Source organism: Leucoraja erinacea, chromosome 20 (assembly GCF_028641065.1).
Source record: "Leucoraja erinacea ecotype New England chromosome 20, Leri_hhj_1, whole genome shotgun sequence".
Classification (NCBI taxonomy): Eukaryota; Metazoa; Chordata; class Chondrichthyes; order Rajiformes; family Rajidae; genus Leucoraja; species Leucoraja erinaceus.
The window spans coordinates 38,220,048-38,246,380 of NC_073396.1; the positions used below are offsets into that span (position 1 = coordinate 38,220,048).

A 26,333-nucleotide genomic window follows, 5' to 3' on the forward strand; every position below is an offset into this window, starting at 1 on the left:
ACCTTTAATGACCATTTTTGTCATCTACAATATCACCCATTTTATGTAATCTGCAAACTTACTACTGCTGTGTTGTATGTTATCATCCAAATTGTTGATACAAATCACAAAGAGCAATGAGCCCAGCACCAATCGTTGAGGCGCGGAACTAGTCACAGGCCTCTAGTCCAAAAAACAACCGTCCACCATCACCCTCTGCTTCTTTCCACAAAGGCAATTTTCTATCCAGTAGGCCAGCTCTACCTGGATGCCATGCAATCCAACCTCCCCGGATAGCCTGCCATGCAGAACCGTGTCAAATACCTTGCTGAAATCTACAATTCTGTCCTCATTGATCCTCTGGGTTGCATCTTCAAATAACTCAATCAGATTTGTGAAGCACAATTTCCCAAGAGAGTCAAGAGTGTTTTCTTGTCACATGTCCCAGATAGAACAATGAAATTCTTACTTGCTGCATCACAACAGAATATGGAAACATAGTGCACTGTAAACAATATAAACAAGAAACAAAAATGCTCAGTGTGTATATATGCACATACTCACAAGTACACACACACACACACACACACATATATATACACATATATATATATATATATATAGATATATGTATCTACTATCTACTAAGTGGGACCACTTTGGTCTGTCCATGTTCACTGTCTGGGAGGGCTGGTCCCCCAATGCAATTCCAATATTGGTGGCCAGTTGGGGGGGGGGGGGGAGGGCTTTTTGGGGCGCTAGTATGGGTTCTGTGGGCTGATGGGACTGATTTCCAGAGGGCTAGTATGGACATTGTGGGCTGAATGGATTCTTGGGATGGCAGCTCAGTCACTCAGGCCTGGTGGGCTGGCAGCTTAGTCAATCAGGTCTGGTGGGCGGGCAGCTCAGTCACTTAGGGCTGATGGGCTGGCAACTCAGTTACTCAGGGGTGGTGGGCTGGCAGCTCAGCACTCAGGCCTAGTGGGCTGGCAGCTTAGTCACGCAGGCCTGGTGGGCTGGCAGCTCAGTCATTCAGGGGTGGTGGGCTGGCAGCTCAGTCACTCAAGGCTGGTGGGCTGGCAGCTCAGTCATTCAAGGTTGGTGGGCTGGCAGTTCACTCACGGCTATTCATTGAAATTCCATTTTAAGCAGAGTGCAGGCCAACAAATTCAATTTCATAGCATTTCAAGCAGAGTACAGGCCAACAAATTAAATTTCATAGCATTTCAAGCAGAGTGCAGGCCACCAAATTCAATTTCTTGGCATTTCAAGCAGAGTGCAGGCCACCAAATTAAATTCAATTTCATAGCATTTCAGCCATACACTCACACACGTACATACACTCACACACTCACCCTCCACCTCATACACGCATCCACACACACACAGACTCACATACACACACAGACTCACTCACACACACACACACACTCATATACACACACACACACACACACACATACACACACAGACACACACACACTCACACACCCTCCACCTCACACACACACAGACTTATGCTCACACATACACAAACACTCACACACACTCACACACCCTCCACTTCACACACTCACACACAGACTCACATACATACACTCACCCATACAGCCTCCCACACACACACACACACACACACACACACACACACACACACACACACACACACACACACACACACTCACACACACACACACACACACACAGTTAGCGGCACCTCCGTAATCAGCGCTTCCTCTGCACTTACTGGAAATTACGCAATCAGCGTGACATCTGCACTCACCAGAAATTATGGAATCAGCGTGATCTGTCCACTAAGCGGAAGTCACGGAATGACTGGGGCCTTTGGACTAAACACAGTCGGACCTAACAAAGCATTTATTCCTTCTGAACACAGTTGGACCTAACAAAGCATTTATTCCTTCCAAACACAATCGGACCTAACAAAGCATTTATTCCTTCTAAGCACAGTCGGACCTAACAAAGCATTTATTCCTTCCAAACACAGTCTGACCTAACAAAGCATTTATTCCTTCCAAACACAGTAGGACCTAACAAAGCATTTATTCCTTCCAAACACAGTCAGACCTAACAAAGCATGTATTCATTCCAAACACAATTGGACGTAACAAAGCATTTATTCCTTCCAAACACAATTGGACCTCATTGCATTGCCGTTTCAAGCATAGGCAGGGCAAGCCAAACAACTCGTTGCATTGTGACTTCATTTCAAATTTTGCATTACAGTTTCAAGCACAGGCAGGGCAGGCTAAACAACTCACTGCATTGTCACTTTATTTCCAATTTAGCATTGCAGTTTCAAGCACAGGCAGGGCAGGCCAAACAACTCATTGCATTGTCATTAAGGACTAACAAATAATTAATTGCAAGTACATTGCAGACTCACAGTTCAGTTGATTCACAGCTTAGAATGACAGTTGTGGCCTCTCCCTCGCGATCTTCCACATTGACTGACACATCCAGGCATCCGGGGTTTTTTAGTCCTCCCCCACCAGGAAGGGGCATTATCTTCATCGTGGTGATTGACAGGCGAGAGGGCCAATCAGCTGATCTCATAACTTTTTTATTTTTCATCGATCGGAAAAATCCTCGGGGTTGCCTCAGCGGAGGAGGACTGTGAGTAAGATGGCCAAAAATCATAGCGATATACGGTTGTGTTTTTTTCTAAAATCAATATACAGCTCCTGTTGGGAAGAAGATACAGAAGCTTGAAAGTTCTGCACCAGATTCAGGAACAGCTTTTTCTCTTGCTGTTATGAGGCTTCCCTAAGCCAGGCAGACAGTCCGATTCACCTTTTCCCCATTGCTTATATTGAGTTTGACTTTAGCAACTTGACTTGAGTTTGAGTTAGCAGAAAGACCGTACATGTAGTGACAGATTTTTATATCATTCAATGAATCTTTCCTCTAGCCACTATGATTGAAGACAGGGGTTTAAGAGATTATCGAAACGCATTCACGAGCTCTCCACGAGACATTCAATGATAAATCTTCAAAACACACTTAATTAATTGTTGCTTTATTGTCGTAGTTAAAAACAGTAAGATATTCATCCAAACTTCTTCTAGTTTAAGTACATTTTGCTCTTACTTCTAGTCAAACTTATACATGGTGGAACTCGTGCATGGTTACATATTATAGTAAAAAACGTTTCTTACACATCAATCATACATTATTAAAATTTTCAATCGTCGATTAATTCTGCTTCTAGTGTTTTTTTATATAGATAGAAAGAGAGAGAAAGAGAAAAAAATAATTACAAATGGCAAAAAAGAGAAAAAGTGGAATGAATTATTAATAATATGTCATTGGAGATAGGTTCGTAGATTATAAAGTATAACTTTTCATCTAATCCTGAGTTCAAGCTTCAGTTGGGTTTCCGTGCCGGGCCAATCTATCCCTTCAAATAATTAATGAATGAAGACCATATTTTAACAAAAAGTTCTTGTTTGTCCTGGCAGATAAAATTTTAAGGTAACTGGTTATATTTATAACATACTGAGTTAAGCTAAATGGCGACTACATACCAGCTCCTAATTGTTCTGGGTATATAACGAGCCAATTACTAATTTAAAAAAAGGAGCTATGAAGGCTTAACAAAACAAAAAATAACATGCATTATATATCCACATTCAGACTTCTTTACCGATTCTTCCATCTTCACCTTCGCCTTCTAGAAGTAAGCATAACTTGGTTATTAGTCTTATTAAAACATTGTTCTTAGTCTGTAGTCGTTCTGTATGCACTAAACTCTTAACATCAGGCATGATCCCCAGTATATAGTCCAAAACACAAAAGTCCAACGTTTTGACAGCATGAAACTCCATGTCCGATCAATTCATGGATGTGTCGTAACAATAATGTTGAAATGTGAAAATCCTTCAAGAGAATAATAGGATTTTTTGCAACAACATTCACTGTGATGTTTTGTTTAATTTCCAGATCATCAGCAGAGATTTCAATTCCCAGCACATGTTTTGGCCATTCTCTGTCTGGCTTACAGAGAAACTCTGGTCCATTGATCCATCTCTTATTGCTTAAGAAGTGGTCTGCAGGTAGTCTTCTAGAAGCTTCATCCGCAAGATTTTGTGTTAACATATTTCCACTGTGAAACATTAGTAACTCCCAATGCAAAGGAGATTCTGTTTGCTGCAAATGTCAAAAAACTTTTGTTCTCATTGTTGTAGTATTCAAGCACCGTAGTACTATCGGTCCAGAAGACAGACTCTTCCAGTTGAAGCTGTAGTTCTTTTTTGCAGCATTATGTCAACTTTAACAGCTAAGACAGCGGAAGTAAGTTCCATTCTGGGAATTGTAATTTGCTTCAATGGTGCCACATTGGCTTTTCCCATTAAGAATGCAACATGTACTTCATTTTCCAGTCTTAGATATGAAAAAGTACCGTAGCCACTTTCACTGGCATCTGAGAAATGATGCAGTTGTGCACTTCTGATCTTACCAAAGCTTGTTGGCTTCATGCACTGGGCAATCCCAATGCTCTTTCCATTGGCAAATTGTCTTTGTCCAAATCCAACTCTCTGGTCTCCTTGGCTCCAGCATCTGGTGGAATGCTTTCCAATACCACATGGTTTTTGCTGATCCACTTGGAAAGTGTAAATACTCCCTTATTGCAGAGGGAAGTCAGATGTTTTACCATTTGAGTTGCTTCCTGCTCTGTAGACATGGATTTTAAACAATCATCCAGATAAAAATTATTCTTCACAGTGATTATCACTTCTTCTGGAAAGTGAGCTTTATTATCCTCTGCAGTCTTCTTTAATGCAAAGTTTGCACAATTTGGTGATGACACTGCTCCAAAGGCATGCACTTCATCCGGCATTCAACAAGATCTTAGGTAGACAAAAATGCTGGAGAAACACAGCGGGTGAGGCAGCATCTATGGAGCGAAGGAAATAGGCAACGTTTCGGGTTGAAACCCTTCTTCAGACTTTATATGCCTTCTTCTTGGATCTTCGACACCACCTTATGGTGAGACCAACCTCATCACATAGCAAACAAAATCCTTTTTGCTTGATAATAGATGTATCCCCTTCCATTCCATCTGTTGTTTCCACAGAGTTTTGTGGTATCACAATTACTTCCCTTAGCTCCTGATCTTCCTTGAGTTTTAGCAAAGGTATAACCTTTGACAGTTGCAGTTGGTCTAGGATCTTGAATACTCCCTTGGCGTGGATCTAACATGAACCGTACTTCCCTTTCTAAGAATACCACCAGATCAAGCAACATGGCTTCTCGATTGTTCTTCTCCATTATCCGGCCTGCCCAACCTCTCCACTTTTCTCTAAGCCTATAGGGCAGTTTTAAAATGATGACTCTAGTATTACTAACAACATTCATTTCATCCATGTGGTCGAGATTTTTTATCGAGCCACAACAACCTCTAAGAAATATCGCAAACTCACTTAATGCCTCCACATCTTCTGACTTGATATCTTTCCAAGCATAGGCCTTCTTCATGTATGCATTAGCAATCCTCTGTTCATGATCATAACGTTCTTTAAGCAACCTTTTTTGCCGCTCGATAGCCTTGGCTTCCAGGCCTATTTGGACAACTTTCTGCAAGCACCTTTAGCATGTCCGCTTGCGTAATGCACCGGAAATCGTAAGCGCTCTTTTTCATCAGTAGTTTTCATTTCTACTCCTTCATGAAACGCCATTATGAAAGCTTCATACCGCAAAGGATCACCATCATATCTAGGAATATGTATTGGTGGTTGGGTGGAAGAGAGACGTTGTTGAGCTGTGAGCTTGCTGATTTCAGTTTGATTTCTCACCAATTCATAGAATTCACCTTGAGATCCTTGGCTTGACGCAGACGGATGATAAACAGGCCTCTGAAACGCATACTGAATTGGTGGTTTGTTACGAGCCTCATTAGGAGACCCATAAATGTGTTGCTTCGGTCTAACATCCTGTTGTTGAGGTAAAGCTTTGTCGGCCCATCACTGTTCCAGTGGGTATTCAAAGCCATGAAATCTGGTGGTCGTCGGTTGTGGATTTAATCCAACTTCTGTCTCCCTTCGAGCAGTTCTTTATCTCAAATAAGAGTTCTTCCCATCAGATACTTTAGAGCCACCTCTTGAACCTTGGCCCTCCAGCATCTCAATCTTCGTCCTGGCTTCTTCAACTTTGTATCCAGATCCAATCGTTCCCTCTCTCTTTTTAACTGCTTTCTTCGTTCCTCAACCTCTCTGCTCGTCTCTTCCGCACGTGACTCAGCCTCTCTCCTTGTCTGCTCCACACATGCCTCAGCCTGGTCCAACTGTTCTTCCTGTGCTTCAATCTCATGCTTTCTCATGCTTTCACACAGAGATTGGTGAATCTCTAGAGTTCTCTGCCGCAGAAGGTAGTTGAGGCCAGTTCATTGGCTATATTTAAGAGGGAGTTAGATATGGCCCTTGTGGCTAAAGGGATCAGGGGGTATGGAGAGAAGGCAGGAACAGGATACTGAGTTGCATGATCAGCCATGATCATATTGAATGGTGGTGCAGGCTCGAAGGGCCGAATGGCCTACTCCTGCACCTATTTTCTATGTTTCTATGTTTCTATGTTCAAGGCAGTAACTTGCAGCGAAAGAGCAGCCATAGTTGTTTCAGCTTCCAAATGAGCAGAGGCTCTTGAAATTGAACTGGCTTCTGAACTAGACTTAAGTCTTGATCTTTGTGTTGAAACGTTTGAGATACTATCTAGTGGTGTTACTTCTTGTTCCAATTCAGCACCTTGTTGCATCGCACTTCCTGCTGCATCACACGCCATCCTTTGATCAACCAGCTAACCATTTCTCATTCAGATAACATTGCCAACAACGCAGTTAAGTAATTCAATCGCCTTTTGAAACCACTGATTATGCTCTTTGCTTTCCTCATCAGGCAGTGATAGGCTCAGTAATAAGCCGTGGTTTTGTGTAAAATCAAGACAGAGGTTGGCTAGTTGTCCATGATTAGACTATATTTTTTCAGCATTCTCTTCAAGGTACATGAGTTCATCCTGGATCTCTATTAAATCGAAAACCCGCTTCCAAGCTTGTTTCTTTCCTTCTCTCCTCTCTCAAACTAGTCTCTCCACTACTTCTGGCATTTCTTCAGAAATGAAATTCGGGCCCTTTCGGTGGGCTTAGTTTGGCTCTTCGGATATCTTGGCTTCTCTCTGCCACCTTGTGGCTCCTCTGACTAACCTGCTCCATCTTGCTCTACGGATTAAACAGGTCTTGGCAGACTGCCAGATCTGTTAGATGGACAAACAGTTTGCTTCTTCTTCAGTTTGCTTCTGTCTTATTGATAAACATTCTGGTCCGTGTTCTATAAACACCCGATAAGAAACCAAAACAAAACTGGACTTTCAGAAAACATCCAAATATTTTCCAAGAATAGGAGTGACATCAGTTCAGAAAAGGATGTATCTTATCTCGACTTCAAAACATACCAAGGCCAGCACCTGGAACCCAGTTTTACTCACTTCTAGGCTCGCTTCCAGAACTTAGCAGAACTGACTTTGCACCCTTCTCTAGGCTCTTTATCAGAGTCTGTAATTTTACTTTAAATTACAACAAATTCAAACTTTCACAGCATCCCATTAAGAAGCTGTTCTAATTAAAGCCTTCTGGCTTTCAAATTTATAGCATAAAACAATAGCTGACTACTCACGCTTTCAACCAGTGAAGTTTTCAATCTTCAGATAAGTCGAGTGGCTTTGTCAATTAACCTGCCGGCTGGTAGGCTATATCAATCTCTGGCTGAGATTTATCTTCAGTTCCTCTTCTACGGAACCAGTTCTTCTGGCATAAATCTCCCTCCAGAGATCCAGCCCAATCTTCTGTCCCTCTTCTATGAGAACAATCTTCTACCTCCTGGCTGGAAGGCAGCTTTCGACTAGAAGTAGTGACAGATTTTCATATCGTTCAAGGAATCTTTTCTCTAGTCACAATGATTGAAGACAGGGGTTTAGGAGATTATCAAAATGCATTCACGAGCACTCCACGAGATATTCAATGCTGTCGAAAGATAAATCTTCAAAACACAGTCTCTTAATTAATAGTTTCTTTATTGTAGTAAAAACAGTAAGATATTCATCCAAACTTCTTCTTGTTTAAGTACATTTTTGATGTTACTCATAATCAAACTCGTACATGGTGGAACTCGTGCATGGTCAAACTCATGCATGGTCGAAAGCTGTGACCTCTCCACAATGCTTCTTCAAACTAAACTAAGCTAATTACTACTAGGGCCACTGCGAGAATCCCAGCAGCAAACTCCGACACCCACATAATTACAGTCAGATAAAATTTAAAGGTAACTGGTTATAGTTATAACATACTGAGTTAAGCTGAATGTCTATATAGCTAGAAGGGGGTTTTATAGAACCATATAGAAACATAGAAAATAGGCTCAGGAGGAGGCCATTCGGCCCTTCGAGCCAGCACCGCCATTCATTGTGATCATGGCTGATAGTCCCCTATCAATAACCCGTGTCTGCCTTCTCCCCATATCACTTGACTCCACGAGCCCCTGGAGCTCTATCTAACTCCCTCTTAAATACATACAGTGACTTGGCCTCCACTGCCCTCTGTGGCAGGGAATTCCATAAATTCACAACTCTCTGGGTGAAAAAGTTTTTTCTTACCTCAGTGTTAAATGACCTCCCCTTTATTCTAAGACTGTGGCCCCTGGTTCTGGACTCGCCCAACATTGGGAACATTTTTCCTGCATCTAGCTTGTCCAGTCCTTTTATAATTTTATATGTTTCTATAAGATACCCCCTCATCCTTCTAAACTCCAGTGAATACAAGCCTACACTTTTCAATCTTTCCTGATATGACTGTCCCACCATCCCAGGGATCAATCTCATGAACCTACGCTGCACTGCCTCGATCACAAGGATGTCCTTCCTCAAATTAGGAGACCAAAACTGTACACAATACTGCAGAAGTGGTCTCACCAGAGCCCTATACAACTGCAGAAGAACCTCTTTACTCTTATACTGAAATCCTCTTGTTATGAAGGCCAACATTCCATTAGCTTTCTTCACTGCCTGCTGTATGTGTAAGCCAACTTTCAGTGACCGGTGTACAAGGACACCCAGGTCTCGTTGCACCTCCCCCTTACCTAACCTAACCCCATTGAGTTAATAATCTGCCCCCTTGATTTTTCCGCCAAAGTGGATAACCTCACATTTATCAATATTATACTGCATCTGCAACGCATCTGCCCACTCACTCAACCAGTCCAGGTCACCCTGAAACCTCCTAACATCCTCTTCACAGTTCACACTGCCACCCAGCTATGTGTCATCTGCAAACTTGCTAGTGTTGCTCCTGATTCCCTCTTCCAAATCTTTAATATATATAGTAAACAGTTGCGGCCCCAACACCGAGCCTTGCAGCACTCCACTCGCCACTGCCTGCCATTCTGAAAAGGACCCGTTTACTCCTACTCTTTGCTTCCTGTCTGCCAACCAATTTTCTATCCATGTCAACACCCTACCCCCAATACCATGTGCTCTCATTTTAGTCACCAGTCTCCCGTGCGGGACCTTATCAAAGGCTTTCTGAAAGTCTAGATACACTACATCCGCTGGCTCCCCTTCATCCATTTTACTTGTCACATCCTCAAAAAATTCCAGAAGATTAGTCAAGCATGATTTCCCTTTCATAAATCTATGTTGACTTGGACTAATCCTTTTACTGCTATCCAAATGCCCCATTATTACCACTTTAATAATTGACTCCAGCATCTTTCCCACCACCGAAGTCAGGCTAACTGGTCTGTAATTCCCCGTTTCCTATCTCGCTCCTTTCTTGAAAAGTGGGATAACATTAGCTATCCTACAATCCACAGAAACTGATCCTGAATCTATTGAACATTGGAAAATGATCACCAATGCATCCACTATTTCTAGAGCCACCTCCCTGAGGCCCCTGGGATGCAGACCATCAGGCCCAGGGGATTTATCATCCTTCAGTTCCATTAGCCTACCCAATACTATTTCTCACCTAATGAAAATTTATTTCAGTTCTACCCCCTTAGATCCTCTGTCCTCCAGTACGTCTGGGAGATTGTTTGTGTCTTCCTTAGTGAAGACATACCCGAAGTACCTATTCAACTCTTCTGCCATTTCCTTGTTGCCCATAATAATTTCACCCGTGTCTGCCTTCAAGGGACCCACATTTGACTTTGCTACTCTTTTTCCCTTAACATATCTAACGAAGCTTTTACTGTCCTTCTTTATGTTCCTGGCCAGCTTCCCTTCGTACTTCATCTTATCAGCCCATATTGCCCGTTTTGTTTCCTTCTGTTGGCCTATGAAAGTTTTGCCAATGGCTTCCGGCTACTCTTTGCTGTGTTATACATATAAAATTATATAAAATATATATAAAATTAAAAAGGACTGGACAAGCTGGATGCAGGAAAAATGTTCCCAATGTTGGGCGAGTCCAGAACCAGGGGCCACAGTCTTAGAATAAAGGGGAGGCCATTTAAGACTGAGGTGAGAAAAAAATCTTTTCATTCAGAGAATTGTGAGTTTGTCAAATTCCCTGCCACAGAGGGCAGTTGAGGCCAAATCACTGGATGGATTTAAGAGAAAGTTAGATAGAGCTCTAGGGGCTAGTGGAATCAAAGGATATGGGGAGAAGGCAGGCACGGGTTATTGATTGGGGCCGATCAACCATGATCACAATGAATGGCGGTGCTGGCTCGATGGGCCGAATGGCCTCCTCTGCACCTACTTTCTATGTTTCTATGTCTATTACAATACATGATTACAATCGAGCCGTCCACAGTCTCAGATATATGAAAAGGAAACTTTGTCTCTGGAACGTGCATTGCAATGAAAACTATATTTCACTCTCTGGATTTTGTCATTTTCTCTACCTATTGTACGAGTTTGATTGTATTGCTGTAATGTTCTGGTTTGATTGGAGAGCATGCAAACCAAGGTTATTATTGTATATTGGTACACGAGACAATAATAAATCTAAACATATTAAGTGCAAGGTAACGGCGGATTCATTTGGAATGACGTGTTGTGCCCGTGCTTAAAACTCAATTCAAAACATGAAAGCAGTACAGAGAGTTAGCGGACAGTTTCATTTCACTACAGCAGCATGTCAGACACTAATGTGTAGCAAACATCCCCTTCACCAGTACCAGCAGCTGAAAAAAACACAAATCATCAGGCCAACTGGGCATTAGTTACTCTCCACCACACTCTTCACCTGAGCAAAATCTTCACCTCCAGCCCATACAGCAACTGCCCTGCTAACTCCAGGAAGCCAACATGGCTTCTCCCTGGATCCCTTCCTCAGCTGGGAGTGAAAATCAGGCTGCAATCATTTAGTTTAGTTTAATTTAGTTTTGTTCAGAGATACAGCGCAGAAACAGGCCCTTCGGCCCACCGCGTCTACACCGACCAGCGATCCCCGCACATTCACACTATGGACAATTTTACACAATCACCAAACCAATTAATCTACAAACCTGTACATCTTTAGAGTGTGGGAGGAAACCGAAGATCTTGGAGAAAACCCACGCACTCACGAGGAGAACGTACAAACGCCGTACAGTCAACACCCGTAGTCTGGATTGAACCCGGGTGTCCGGCGTTGCAAGCGCTGTAAGGCAGCAACTCTACCACTGCGCCACCATGGCCGCCCATTCCGCTAACGGATCGTGTTCCGTTAACGGATCCAAAAGCGGGCACATTGACCGGGTGAGGTGAACAAGTGGTGGGAATGCCTCAGGGACCTCTGCTTGAGGTGGCAGCCTCTGTCGCTTGTTGTAGTGTGCGCAGAATACGAAGCGATCAGCAACTGCTGTTCCTGGTATACAGGGGACTGAAATTGAGGTCCCACCTTGGGGCATGGTACATATTCATACAATCCTACAAATAAGGAAACTTGCAATCTGAAGAGCACAGTGCCAATTGCTTTGGTGTTCCAGATTGACAGGTTTTGCTGCAAACAAAAAAAAGGTGTAAATATGTTGCTTTAATCTTTAACAATCAGTTTCCTCCAGTGTCTGCACGGTGTTGTGCTCGACTTCAGCCAGAAGACAAAGTGCACATGGAGCTGGGAACTGTTGTATTAACACAGCAGCAGGATAATACAGACCTGCTGGCGTGGTGTACATCGTGAAGCATTGCCTCCGTGAACAAACGTCCATCTTGCTTTAATTTCCTGCTTGTTTTATTAGGCTTGTGCTATCTGCTGGTTTTATGTGGTTGCAAGATCATTCATCTGGAGTAACAGGCTCCAGATTCCTTCGCATCAGGGCAGCCAAGACAGCACAAACGAAGGTGACGTGGGAAAAATTAAACATAAACTGCAGGGAACTTACAAAGAGGCCGTCTCATTTCTAATATTCTTTAGTCAGAGGGTGGTGAACCTGTGCCATTCATTGCCACAGAAGGCAGTAGAGGCCACGTTTAGTTCAGAGAAACAGCGCGTAAACAGGCCCTTCAACCCACCGAGTCCGCACCGAACAGCGATCCCCGCACATTAACAACATCCTACACCACTAGGGATAATTTTACATATACACCAAGCCAATTAACCTACATACCTGTACGTTTTTGGAGTGTGGGAAGAAACCAAAGATCTCAGAGAAAACACGCAGTCATGGGGAGAACGTACAAACTCTGCACAGACAGCAACCATAGTCTGGATTGAAGCCGGTTCTCTGGTGCTGCAAACGCTGTAAGGCAGCAACTCTACCACTGCGCCACCATGGATATTTCAGTGGATATTTCTAAGGCAGAGATAGATAGATTCTTGATTAGTATGGGTATCAGGGGTTATGGGGAGAAGGCAGGAGAATGGGGTTAGGAGGGAGTGACAGATTCAATGGCAGAGTAGAATTAATGGGCCGAATGGCCTAAAGGGCTTGTCCCACTTGGCAATTTTTTCGACGACTGTCGGCATCATTGACTGACGTATCAGGTCACTGAAAATATTGACGCGCGGTGTCGCAACATTTTTATTGTTGCCGCTGTAATTTGAAATGTTCCAAACCTTTCAGCGACCCCGGTACGTCAGCTAATGATGCCGGCTGTTGCTGAAAAAATCGCCAAGTGGGACAGGCCCTTAATTCTGCTCCGATCACTCATGAACGTATTCCATTCATCTACCTACAATGAAATGTTTGTACTAGTGCTGTGTTAGAGCTTATCATGTACATATTGCTTTAACCCATCACACTGTTAAATCCACCGTGGCAAGCAATATCATATAAAGCTGGTACCAACCACATTTTAATTCTTTTATGCTTCCGATATAACTCATGAAGGGAATTTATCCTCCATTCATCAAAACTTAACCCTACATCCATTTAAAAGTTTGTACAAAAAGTGGAGTAACTCAGCGTGTTAGCAGCATCTTATCAAAGGAATAGGTGACGATTTAGACCTTCTTCACGGAGGATCTGAAACGAGATATCCACCGTGGTAGAGCATATAGAATCACGAATAAAGCTGTAAAAATGAACCAACCACAGGTCATTTAAGTTGCTTTTATTTACATTTAGTGGGTTAGAGAGGTGAACAATTTGCTCATGAGAAACATTGAATAAGGAGGGATGGTTATACTTTCCTCACAGTGAGTTTTCAGTCATGGGGTTCATATCTGGGATAAACTTAATGGCCCAACCACATCCATATTTATGTGCAGGAAGGAATTGCGGATGCTGGTTTACATCGAAGATAGACCCAAAATGCTGGTGTAACTCAGAGGGTCAGCAGCATCTCTGGAAAGAAGGAATGGGTGACGTTTCGGGTCAGGAGACCTGAAGAAGGGTCTCGACCCAAAACCTCACCCAATTCTTCTCTCCAGAAATGAAAGTTTACAGGACTATTCGTGACCTCATGGAGCAGGAATGTTTTTCCTGAATGCCCAGTCTACTCTGTTTATACACCCTGTCTTTGCTGACTTCCTCCAGCAATTTCTAACTGTCCTTCCCTTTCATTCTCAAGTAGACCTTGACCAACTAACTAACTGAGGTCATAACCAAAGCCAAGTAATCGGTCAGGTGTCACCACCACTCAAAGGTTCAAAGGTCTGTTTATTGTCACATGTACCAATTAAGGTACAGTGAAACTACAATTAGGAGGATGTGGAGGAAATTCATTCCTCGAAGTTTTGTGTCTGGAAACAGCTCGCTATTCATCTCCAAGCAAACGTTGGTGGCTCAGTGCAAGAGCACGTTTGGTTTGACTGCATTTAATCCCCTGAAATGAGTATTTCTACTTATAAAAAAAAATCGCTGCAACTGTGAAATGGTAAATCTGACTTCTATCAGCTGTAGTCATTGTTCATTCACAGTGAAGGCGTGATGTAGTATTACTAAACGTTGATGGACCGCTTGCTGTTTCAATCTCCAGAATCCAAGATTGGATTAGTTTCTTTAAAAATCAACGGAAGGATTAATAATTTTATTGCTTTCAAATATTATTCAATTTAAATTAGACAGATATGATAAAGTATATGGATCATCATAAATTATAATTGAAATTCAAAAAAGAGTGATTATTTGAGTGTGTTAACATGCAGTGTAAGGGAGAAGCATTAATGCAAGCTACATGACTGATTGTGAGATTATTAAAGGATTCATAGGCTGCCCAATTGCAAAGTATTACCAGTGTGTGGTAGGTACATAATTAATATTTAATCTCATGTGCAGAAACTGATCCTACTTCTCTTCTACTTTCATCTTTGATTAAATACACAGCCAAATCCAATTATCGAGCCAGCATTAAAAAGATAATTAACATTCTACAGAACTCTCATTGATCTTATTTATTTTCTGATGGTGTTATCCAAACTTCGCTAAACTCTTGTATTGCATCAATATCGTTGCCACAAAATATTAACCTGATTATTTCTAATATTAGTCTGTTTCAACTATCTCATAGCTCTCAATGAGATAAGACCTACAAGTAATATAATTCCCAAATACGTGTCAATCAGATCCATACTTTGTAAAACAGTGGGATTAGGGGAAAACCTGGGATGGGAACAGTCTGGTGTTTATAATGTAGAGAAGCTTCCTATCATTCAATTACATGTAACAACATATAATTTACAGTCACAGAGTCATGCAGTGTGGAAACAGGCCCTTCGGCCCAACTTGCCCATTACCAGCCAACATTCCCAGCTACACTAGCCCCACTTGCCTACACTTGGTCCATATCCCTCCAAACCTGTCCTATCCATGTACCTGTCTAACTGACTATACTTTCACAGAATTATCAAATTATATGGAGGAGACTATTTAGCCCATAGTAGCCCAGCTGCCAATTCAGAAGAGATACTCAATTATCCTCACTTCTCTGCGCTCTCCCCATAGCACTGTAGTCTTTGTTTTTGTTTCGAGAGTTTAACTGATTATTTTTTAAAGTTACCACCAAATCTGCTTTTGTTACCTTTCCAGTAAGAACAATCCACATTAGAGCAGTTTTTTACATTCAATAACTTTAGATTTTGATCCTGCAGTCTTATGTGCTTATTTACCTTCCCCATAACATAAAATAAATTAAATATTCATCAGTGAACAAATGACAAATCAATTAGTGAGTAAGAAGGACATGCATAGCCAATAACCTTGAAAGTGGCTGCTATGATTCATATATGCTTCTATAATGCATTACAAGTAACCTATAATATGCTAGTAAATGCTGGAAATACTCAGCAGTCAGGCGAAGGTTGTGGAGAGATACAGATTTAACCATTTCATGTCGGTCATCTTTCATCAGAACAGCCCGTTGTAATTACACCGTGGTGCCACTGGTGGCAGTGTGCTCCACCAGTTTAAATAGGCAGCAAATCCCAATCCACTTTTAACATTCCTTATTCAGTCTGAAATATTTACAATTTTATAATCTGCAGCACAAACATTTGAGTAACATTGAATAGATGTACTCGTTTAATACCATGGCTCTGTTTTAAAAGGTTAAATCGTTTAACTTAATTGATAGTGATTTTATTTTAATGGCACACAATATTCATCCCTATTTTCCAATGAATATATTCCTTCATTCTGCATTTGATTAAATTCAATCTGTTCTTGCAAATGGCAAGTTAGCCATCTAGTTTTATTTAAAATCTGATGCTACTGCCTAAATCTAAGCAATTCAGGATGACCTTGGGAAGGGCTTTCTTTGCCAGTGTTGTGGAGAAAGCCATGGATCCCTGTGTAATTTAATACCCTACATTATAACAATGCCTCTACTTCACAAGAATCCCACTGGTTGCAACCTCCTTCAAACCGAGATTGTGAAAAGCACTATATAAACAGGGTGGCACATTGGTGCAGCGGTGACTTGCTGCCTTACAGTGCTTGCAGTGCCAGAGATCCTGGTTCAATCCCGACTACGGGTGCAGTCTGTACGGAGTTTGTACGTCTCACCGTATAGGTTTTCTCTGAATCTTCCGTTTCCTCCCACACTCCAGAGACGTAGGTTATTTAGCGTTGTAAAAGTGTAAATTGTCCCTAGTGTGTGTGTGTAGGATAGTTTTAGTGTGCAGGGATCGCTGGTCGGTGTGGACTCGGTGGGCCGATGGGCCTGTTTCCATGCAGTATCTCTAAACCAATTTAAATTAGATTTATCCACCTTTTTGCCAAAGACAGATGAAGCCCGATCTCTGTGCATCCTAAGAAAAAATATAACATACTAGACCAAGTGCAGACCCGTTGGGTCTGTTCCCCCAACGTGCAGTTGTGGGGGGGGGAGGCGGCATGCAGCATCACACACACTAACTATCCCCCCCCCCTCGCACTCACGCTAATTACCCCCTTTATATTAATATTATTAATTTGCTCCTTTTACCCCATAAACAACCTATCTACTGACGCATAGCCCCCAACTTGCAGTCACACCTAGAGAGGGGGGGGGGGGGTTAGAGAGTGAGGGCAGAGAGAGAAGGGGCAGAGACAGAGAGAGAGACAGAGACACAGAGAGAGGGGCAAGAGGGAGAAGGGGTTGGAGAGGAGGAGAAGAGGGAGGGTGGGTGAGGGGGGAAAAAAGGTGGGGGGGAGGGGGGGAGGAGAGGGAGAGGGTGAGTGAGGGGAGAGAGAGAGGGAGTGAGAACAGGAGAGAGAGAGGAGAGGTAGAAAGGGAGGGGGAGAGGGGGAGAGAGGGAGAGGAGGAGAAAGAGGGGGCTGAGAGAGATGTAGAGAGAGAATGGGGGGAGGGAGGGAGGGGGGGGGGGGGGGGAGGGGGGGGGGGGGGGGAGGGGGGAGGGAGAGGGGGGGAGGGGGGGGGGGAGGGGGGGGGGGGGGGAAAGGGGGGGGGGGAGGGGGGGGGGGGAGGGGCGAGGGGAGAGGGGGGAGAAGGGGGGGGGGGGGGGGGGGGGGGGGGGGGGGGGGGGGGGGGGGGAGGAGGGGAGGGGAGAGGAGGGGGGGGGAGGAGGGAGACGGGGGGAGGGGGGGGAGGGGGGGGGGAGGGTGGGGGGGGGGGGGGGGGGGGGGGGGGGGGGGGGGGGGGGGAGGGAGGGAGAGGGGGGGGGGGGGGGAGGGGGGGGGGGGGGGGGGGGGGGGGGGGGGAGGGGGAGGGGGGGGGGGGGGGGGGGGGGGGGAGGACCTAAAAAACATTTTAGAACCAAAAAAAGACACATTCTGCAAGCATTGTGGAACCAAAGGAGACACTTTTTGCAAGCATTGTGGAACCAAAGGAGACACTTTTTGCAAACATTTTAGAACCAATAGACACATTCTGCAAGCGTTTTAGAACCACTAAGGACACTTACTTTTGAGTAGACATGTGTTCAGTGTTATTCACAGCTCAGAGAAACGTGACCCTCTGCCTCCCCCCCAGCTTGCAGACACTGATTGAGGCACACCACTTCCTGGTTTTAAAGTCCCTCCCCCCTGTCGCCAGTGGGGGCAGCAGAGAGAATGGGGAATTTTGTAAATCAATTAATATCTCCGTCATTTTTCATCGACGGGAAAAATCCTCGGCACACATGCGGCGGAGGGGGGCTCTGAGCGAGGTGGCCAAAAATGACGGCCGTAGGTGGCGGCGTTCTCTCGGAAATCGCAGCACAGATGGCCAAAACCAGTCAAGAACAGGCTTTTAGTAATATAGATGTTGCTGTTCAAATTCATTACTCTGATATTGTTAGCATCATCTGAAAACATACAGAGGCCTTTTCTGCTTTTTCCTGCATCACATAAAAGTAATTTATTGAGACATTTCGGATTAGGTTAAAGCAATTATAGGAGACTATTGATACAGAAAGCAATTGGAAACATTTACACCAGTTCCACAGTCCCAATAATGAAAAACTGCTTGTCTTTCTGTTGCGTAATTTGTACAGTTCACCGTAGATCTTTGTTTTCAATTGCTTTAGTCATGTTTCTATTTGTACAGAAATATTCCAGCCAGCAGAGTAATAGTCATGATCAAGCTGTCTTTGACTTTTGCCTTTGTTGGTTAATTAATGAGATTTATAACTTTGCTAAGATCTGATTAAATTGCCTCTTGCTGCATACATTTAATGAACAGGATGCACTACAGATGTGAAATGGCACCAATTTGGGGAAAAAAACTTAAAGGCAATAACTCACTTCAAAATAGAGGTTAATGCCGTGTGGCTTGTTAAATCCTTGAAATAATGTTATGCATGTAAAAAGCTTGTTGCATAAATGTGGAGTTAGTGCTTTACCTCTAGGATTGTCAGCTTCAGGAATAAATAAGTTTTCCATTGAGATGATAGTTTAGTTTGGTTTAGAGATACAGCGCGGAAATAGGCTCTTCGGCCCATCAAGCCCATGCTGACCAGCGACCTCCATGCATTAACACTATCCTACACACACAAGGGACTATTTACATTTATACCAAACCAATTAACCCTCAAACCTGTACGTCTTTGGACTGTGGGAGGAAATTGAAGATCTCGGAGAAAAACCACGCTGTCACAGGGTGAACGTACAAAATCTGTACCGGCAGCACCCATTGTCAGGATCAAACCCGGGTCTCTGGCGCTGCAAGCGCTGGAAGGCAGCAACTCTACCGCTGCGCCACTGTGCCTCCCACTGCTGGATAATTCCTAATAAATCGTACGATTTCTGTTTGCTGGTATGAAATTAATTGAATAGATTAAAATAGTTTACTTTGTTTAGACAGATTTTGTGATCCAAATGCAAGAATATCCGACAGAGCACTGAGGTCTCTGCGTGCCTATAATTCAACATGCCAACACATTGTCAGGCAACACTAAAAGAGAGAGCAAATAATCTTTGAACCATAAGAGGAAAACTTAAGTTCCTGAGGAGTGTTGTTTTTGGGTTGCTCAGTTGTGGCTTGATCCATTCCACAACATGTGCCTGGAGAAATACGGGAGTAGAAATGATCAATTTCAATAAATCTTGCAAGATGCTAATATAATTTTGTTTATTCTGGGACTATTCCACGACTGTTATAAGCAGAATCCGTTTTGATTAGCAGTGTAAAATGAAATGTCTGCCCTTGGGAGATTTACAACTCACTTAGACCTAATCCAATCAGTCCCACCATTGGAAATATTTACCGTGTTGTGGTCATATATCACCACCATGTTTGTATGTAGTCATGTATGTTCCAAAAGATGATGGTCGAGCAGAAAATAAAACACCTGTTTTTTAATAAGATCATGACGTTAATGCTGCAGAGAGGGATTCCTCACCTTTTTTAACCAGAAACAATTCTTCCTACGTGGAAGCTAAGTTTACCTTGAATGAAGAAGGATCTCGACCCGAAACGTCACCCATTCCTTCTCTCCGGAGATCCTGCCTGGCCCGCTGAGTTACTCCAGCTTTTTGTGTCTATCTTCTTAGCTTAACCTAAACTGGACACAAAATGTCTATTGTGCGGTAACTCAGCGGGTCAGTCAGCATCCCTGGAGAGAAGAAATAGGTGATGTTTTAGGTCGAGACTCTTCTCTAGACTTAATCTAACCGTGAGTGCAAGCGTTGATCTCTTAAACCGTTAGTTCATCTCACTGATCGCAATGAAATTGCCTATTTGAACTGGGGTAGCAAGAAAGAAGGTGAGGCTGGATGGCGGGTTGGCTGCTTGAGTTCAACGGAAAGACTCATTAAAATAGTTATATTGGGTTTCTGTGAAGCAGCTCACACCTTGATGAGATTTTAAATGAATGGTTCTGATCCACTCAGCTCCCGCCCGCCAAACTGCTGAATACAACCTCATGGAGTTGGCTGCATGGTCGAATTGAGTGACCGGGGCAGCACAAAGAGGCACTGAGATGTGAGCACTCAGTTGATATGGGTTAATGGGATTCTGTGCTTCTTGGATTTCCACATGTTTCCTGCGATTCAGCAGAAGGTGGCGTTAAATGTGGACGTGGTAACAAATGCAGGAAGAGTCACAGTGTCAATAGTATCGAAACAGGCCATTTAGCGCATGTCAGCATCAGGTACCCATTTACACTTGGCCTACATAAACCTAATTTCCAGCACTTGCCTGCACACAAGGGGCAACTTACAGTGGGCAATTAACCTACCCAAAGAGTTCTAAATCTGTGGAATTCTCTGCCACAGAAGGCAGTGGAGGTCAATTCACTGGATGTTTTCAAGAGAAAATAGATATAGCCCGTAGGGTTAACGGAATCAGGGGATATGGGGAGAAAGCAGGAACAGGGTATTGAATGTGGATGATCAGCCATGATCATACTGAATGGCGGTGCTGGCTTGTAGGGCCGAATGGCCTACTCCTGCACCTATTTTCTATGTTTCTGCCAATCTTCACATCTTTGGGCAATGGGAGGAAATGATGTTCTCAGGGAGAACCTGCGAACCATGCAGTTATCATTGGGGGCCAAGATTGAACCAAGGTGGAGCAACACTATATTAGCTGTCTCATGGTGAGCAGTAGCATAGTCTCAGTGCAGGGCTCGAAATTAATGGTTGCCCGGGTGCCAATGGCCACCTAAAGTCCCACCAGGCAACCTAAAAGCCGTGTCATTTTGCCCGGCTTGACACTGCAGATACTGGTTTATACCAAAGATAGACACAAAAAACTAGAGTAACTCAGCGGGTTAGGCAGCATCTCTGGAGAAAAGGAATGTGATATTTCGGGTCAGCGGCAGGGGCGACGACTGTAGTGCGAGGTGATGGATGGTCAGAGCGAATGACGGGCCCCGCACAGCAGCAGCAGTGGCGATGGTGGCTCCACCTCCTCCTGCACCCTGCACCCCGCCGGCTCCGATACTGGCCGCTGCGTGCTACTATGACAATGGCGATAACCGCTTTCAAAACAAACCCCCCCCCGCACGCCGAGCCGGGAGGAGGGAGGAAGGGGAGGCCCCCTTCTGCCGTCTGAAGCACCTGCACCTCTCGGCCCCGCACATTCCTGTTGGCCTGCGGAGGATGGGAGGCGATGGGGATTAGATCCCAACTGCCTCCCCCCTTGACGGCGGCACTTGGCGGTAGACAGGGATGGCCAAGGCAGTGGGGCGATGATGCTGGTGTTGTCCGAGGAGCACTGACCTTCCTTCCTCCCCACCTCCTCTGCCCCTTTCCCTCTCTCTCTCTCTCTCTCTCTCTCTTGTTCGCCCCCCTCCAACCTGGGACCCCTCCTCTCCCTCCCGCACAGATCCCCATTCCCGCCTCTATTCAGTATTACTGACATCCCTGTGCTCCCCTCCCCATCTACTCCCCCACCCCCAATCTATTAATTCTGCACTGATCTCCCTATCCACCTCACATTGATTCTCCTGCCACTCCCCATCCATCCTACACTGGTCCCCCAATTCATCCTGTACTGATCACCCCCCCCCCCATCCATCCTGTACTGACACCCCCCTCCATTTATCCTGCTCCAATCCCCACATCCATCTTGTAGTCATTCCCCCCATCCATCCTGCACTGATCCCCCCCCCCCCCCATTCAACCCCCACTGACATCCCCCGCACTCTCCCCTCACAATTTGACCTTCTCCAACCAACACGCACTAATTCCCCTGCCTCAATCTATCCATCCCGCACTGATTAACCCACCCCAACTGAACCTACTGCGCTGGAAATGTCTTCAGAGCGAACATTGACTATGTTTGATAACGGAATGCGATCAAATGTGTTTCAATTCCCAATGTTATTATTTGTTTTAATCGATAACGATGGATTATTAAAATTGTGAACACGTGAAACATTAAAACCGCAGTGTTCGATTGTCACTGCTACCATTGACACGTTATTACAGAATTCATTTTAACAGCAAATCAATGCTCTTAATATGGAGAATCAGTACTGTAGTTATTTAATGAGCAACATTCACAACTATATGTTGGATTTATCCAGGTTTTACTTCTACAGTCAGTCATATACATCACGTATTTGGTCAGGAGATATTTCAGTTGAAATTTTAACGTTAATTCTGAAATGGGAATGATGGAAACAGCGTTTATCAATAATTTTTAAAAATTGTGGTGCGTACAAACTGGGTATCTTCATTGCTGTTCACAACACATACATCTAATCTGAATGTCCAGTATTGTGGCGTTTTGACGTCTTTAAACTATTACCAAAAGAACATTTGCTGCATTTTTGTCCTTTGGCCATCTCTTGTTAGTTAGTGTAATGTTTAACTTGTCAGATGGGTATAGTCGGTTTTAACAACTATTATCGTAAAATACCTTTTGAAATTTGCTTACAACCTGTATATTTTGTTTTGGATAAATTATGTGGGAAGCGAGAGTGTTTCTGTACCAATACCAATAACGACCCATGCTATGGCCATGTCATGATAATTTTCGGTCCTTCACAGAAAACATGCTTGCATCAATCTGTAGTATGCATGGTTCAGCATATGTTACCATGGTCCAGGATTTATTGACACAGGTTGATCTTACGCTGAATAATCCAATCACATTTTTGTTTGGAAGTGGAAAAAAATTGTATAAATTGCATTCATTACAACGTGTAAAAAGAGTTGAGATACTGTGTTATAATTTTGCTGCATGTCATTGTGGTATATATCATGTCTTGATTGGTGAATATGTTTAGTTTGTGACTATTTGAAGTAGAAATAATATGTGAATGCTTCATTGAACATAATTCCGACTGGTAACTACGCACTTCGTTCGAGCACATTATCGCACGGGTCATGCAAGACGTCTTAAATGACCACCTAAACTGTCATCTGGCAACCTAAATAGCTGCCTAGGTTGCCCGGTGGCAACAGGGAAAAAAAGGTTAAGTGAGAGCCTGCAGTGGACAGGGCTATCCAGAAGGTGATCCTGTTCAGGCAGAGCAGGCGAGGAGACAAATCAGGCAAGGTCATGTGCAGTCTACAGTGTGATCTCGTAGTCAATGATCACTCACCTGGACACCTCAAGGAGTACTGCATTGAGAAGTAGTTTTTACCAAGCAGACCTAATGGATCAGATGGTTGCTCTTTTGGTAACTGTGATAGGGCATCTATCTACATTAATGCTGTGGATGTGGAGGAAGGAACCTCAGATGCTGGTTTAAACTGAAGATAGACATAAAAAGCTGGAGTAACTCAGTGCGACAGGCAGCATCTCTGGAGAAATGGAATATGTGATGTTTCGAGTCGAGACCCTTCTTCATACAGAGAGTCAGGGGAAAGGCTAATGAGAGATATACTGTAGACAGAAATGTAGAGAGATATAGAACAAATGAATGAAAGATATGCAAAAAAAACTTGAAACTTTACCCATTCCTTCTCTCCAGAGATGCAGCCTGTCCTGTTGAGTTACTCCAGCTTTTTGTGTCTGTTTTAATACTGTGGATACTTTGGCCTCTCATGTATAACCACACATATATAACTTTGATTGATAAAAAATACATCTACTGATGCTCCTGAACACATAATCAGTGATGTAACCTGGGGTCATTGGGTGTTTCGGGTCTTTCAACATCAGACACCCTCACCCAGGCGACCCAGCCGTGGTTGATCAGACCACGACTTGTGTTCAGGTGGCATTCGCTCCTCCCCATGGACCTTCTCTCCTGATCCAGAGCCATCTTGAGGCCTTCTCCGCTGCCTCTGTGGTGTTCTTGATGGCTCTTCTCCTTTCCATTCCGTTGATGCCCAGTGCATTCAAGGCTTTGTAGAGCGATTGCCCTGCAAAACCTCTGCAGCCAACCTCGATGGGCATACACCTTGCCTTCCAGCCCTGCTTACGGCAGTCTATGACCAGCTCTTCCTACTTGGTCTTCTTCCCGTGGGCCTCCTCCAGACGGACCTCCCACGGCACTGTCAGTTCCAACAACAGTCAGTCCCGTCCTCACCACTTTCTGACCAGCTGCATCTCTGTCTGGTTTGGAGACTGTAAAGCCTCCGACTGGAAGTCCATGCAGAGAGTGGTGAGAACGGCTGAAAAAAATCATTGGGACTTCTCTCCCCTCAATCGGGGACATTGCGAGCAAACGTTGCTTGTCTAAGGTCAACAGTAATATAAAGGACCCCACACATCTCCATCATGGACTGTTCACTTTGCTGCCCTCAGGCAAAATATATCGTAGCATAAGGAGCAGAACGTCAAGGTTTTGCAACAGCTTCTTCCCACGAGCCATCAGAGTCGTGAGTGCCATGTAATGGGCCGCCACCATTATCTATTCTCGGTATCTATATCTGGACTCGGTGGGCTGAAGGGCCTGTTCTTGCTCTGTATCTCTAAGCTAAGCTAAAGCATGGTTTGGAACAGGCAGCAAAAGTGATGGTGGTTAACGTTGTATCAGAAAATGAGAAATATATTCCAGTGGTTGATGAGAATGTGCTTGAAATTGCATTAGATTATTCATCCTCAATTTACAGCAAAAGTTTAAACACCACAAATACTTCCCATCAATTTCAACTGTATTTTGTACATTGTTCATTGCTTTTTCCCTATTAAAAATGTGGCAAATTCTGACAGTGTTGTAATAACATCCAATGCAGTGATCTGTGAAGACTACATTATGGGGCATAGTCAAATTGTTATCCATTACCAGTCATTGTTGCAGGGAACTAACCACACCAGATATTGTCATGTGTTTAATGGGGGGCAGGAATGACCATTATTAATTCAGTTTAGTTTATTGTTACATGTGCTGACATGCAGTGAGAAGCCTTTGTTGTGTGCTAACCAATCAGTGAAAATACAAAACATGATTACAATCGAGCCATCCACAGAGTACAGATACCTGATAAAGGAAATAACGTTTAGTGCAAGATAAAGTCCAGTTAAGTCTGAATAAAAATAGTCTGAGGGTCTCCAATGAGGTAGACAGTAGCTCAGGACTGCTCCCTGGTTGTTGGTAGGATAGTTCAATTGCCTGATAACAGCTGAGAAGAAACTGTCCCTGAATCTGGAAAATTGTCCTTGAATCTGGAATTCTTCATTTCATTAATGTGTTGTTTACAATAGAATTTGCGAAGACATCATTGGAACACTGTACTGTTGCCGTTGGTGAATCTAATGATATGTGAAAGTAGAACTACCCTGTTTTATCGGCTTTCCGTAGCCAATCTCAGTTTTAGCAGGGCTATGTTCATTGCTCTTTCCCAATTGCAGTACCTGAACTCTCAAGATTTACAGGAATGGTCCCAGGAATAAGTACATTAATCTATGATGAGCATTTGTCGGCACTGGGCCTGTACTCCCTGGAGTTTAGAAGAATGAGGGGGGACCTCATTGAAACAAACAGGATAGTGAAAGGCTTGGATAGAGTGGATGTGGAGAGAATGTTTCCACTAGTGGGAGAATCTAGGACTAGAGGTCATAACTACAGAATTAAGGAACGTTCTTTTAGGAAGGAGATGAGGAGAAATCTCTTTAGTCAGAGGGTGGTGAATCTGTGGAATTCTTTCTCACAGACGGCTGTGGAGGCCATGTCAGTGTATATTTTTAAGGCCGAGATAGATAGATTCTGGATTAGTACTGGTCAGAGGGTGTGGGGAGAAGGCAGGAGAATGGGGTTAGGAGGGAGAGATAGATCAGCCATAGTGGAGTAGACTTGATGGGCCGAATTCCTATTCCTTATGACCTTATGACCTCCCATTCCCCTAACAACCTCTCATTTTTTGACATTTTCTGTCTTTTTCACAGGTTCATAAGAAAGCAGGGATTGGACAGGATTTTCTTTGAGTGTGACACGCACATGTGGCGCCTCGGAGACAGGAAAATCCCAGAAGGCATCACTGTTGACGGTGGCTCAGACTGGTTTCTCCTCAACAGAAAATTTGTAGAATACGTCAACTATTCAGAAGACGAACTGGTGACGCACATGAAGCGGTTTTATGCCTATACACTGCTACCCGCTGAGGTATGGAGCTGCACTCAAACTGCTTGATGTCATTGTGTCATTCCTTTAATGGTCTCTC

General features: G+C 43.8%; 1 protein-coding gene across 1 annotated transcript in view; it reads left to right on the forward strand.

Annotated features, from left to right (window-relative positions):
- Positions 1-26,333, forward strand: part of xylt1 (xylosyltransferase I) — a 317,375-nt gene that overhangs the window by 219,318 nt on the left and 71,724 nt on the right. The window contains exon 6 of the mRNA XM_055651880.1: positions 26,059-26,275. Within this exon, the coding sequence (XP_055507855.1) occupies positions 26,059-26,275 (217 nt within the window). The remainder of the gene's footprint in view (positions 1-26,058; positions 26,276-26,333) is intronic.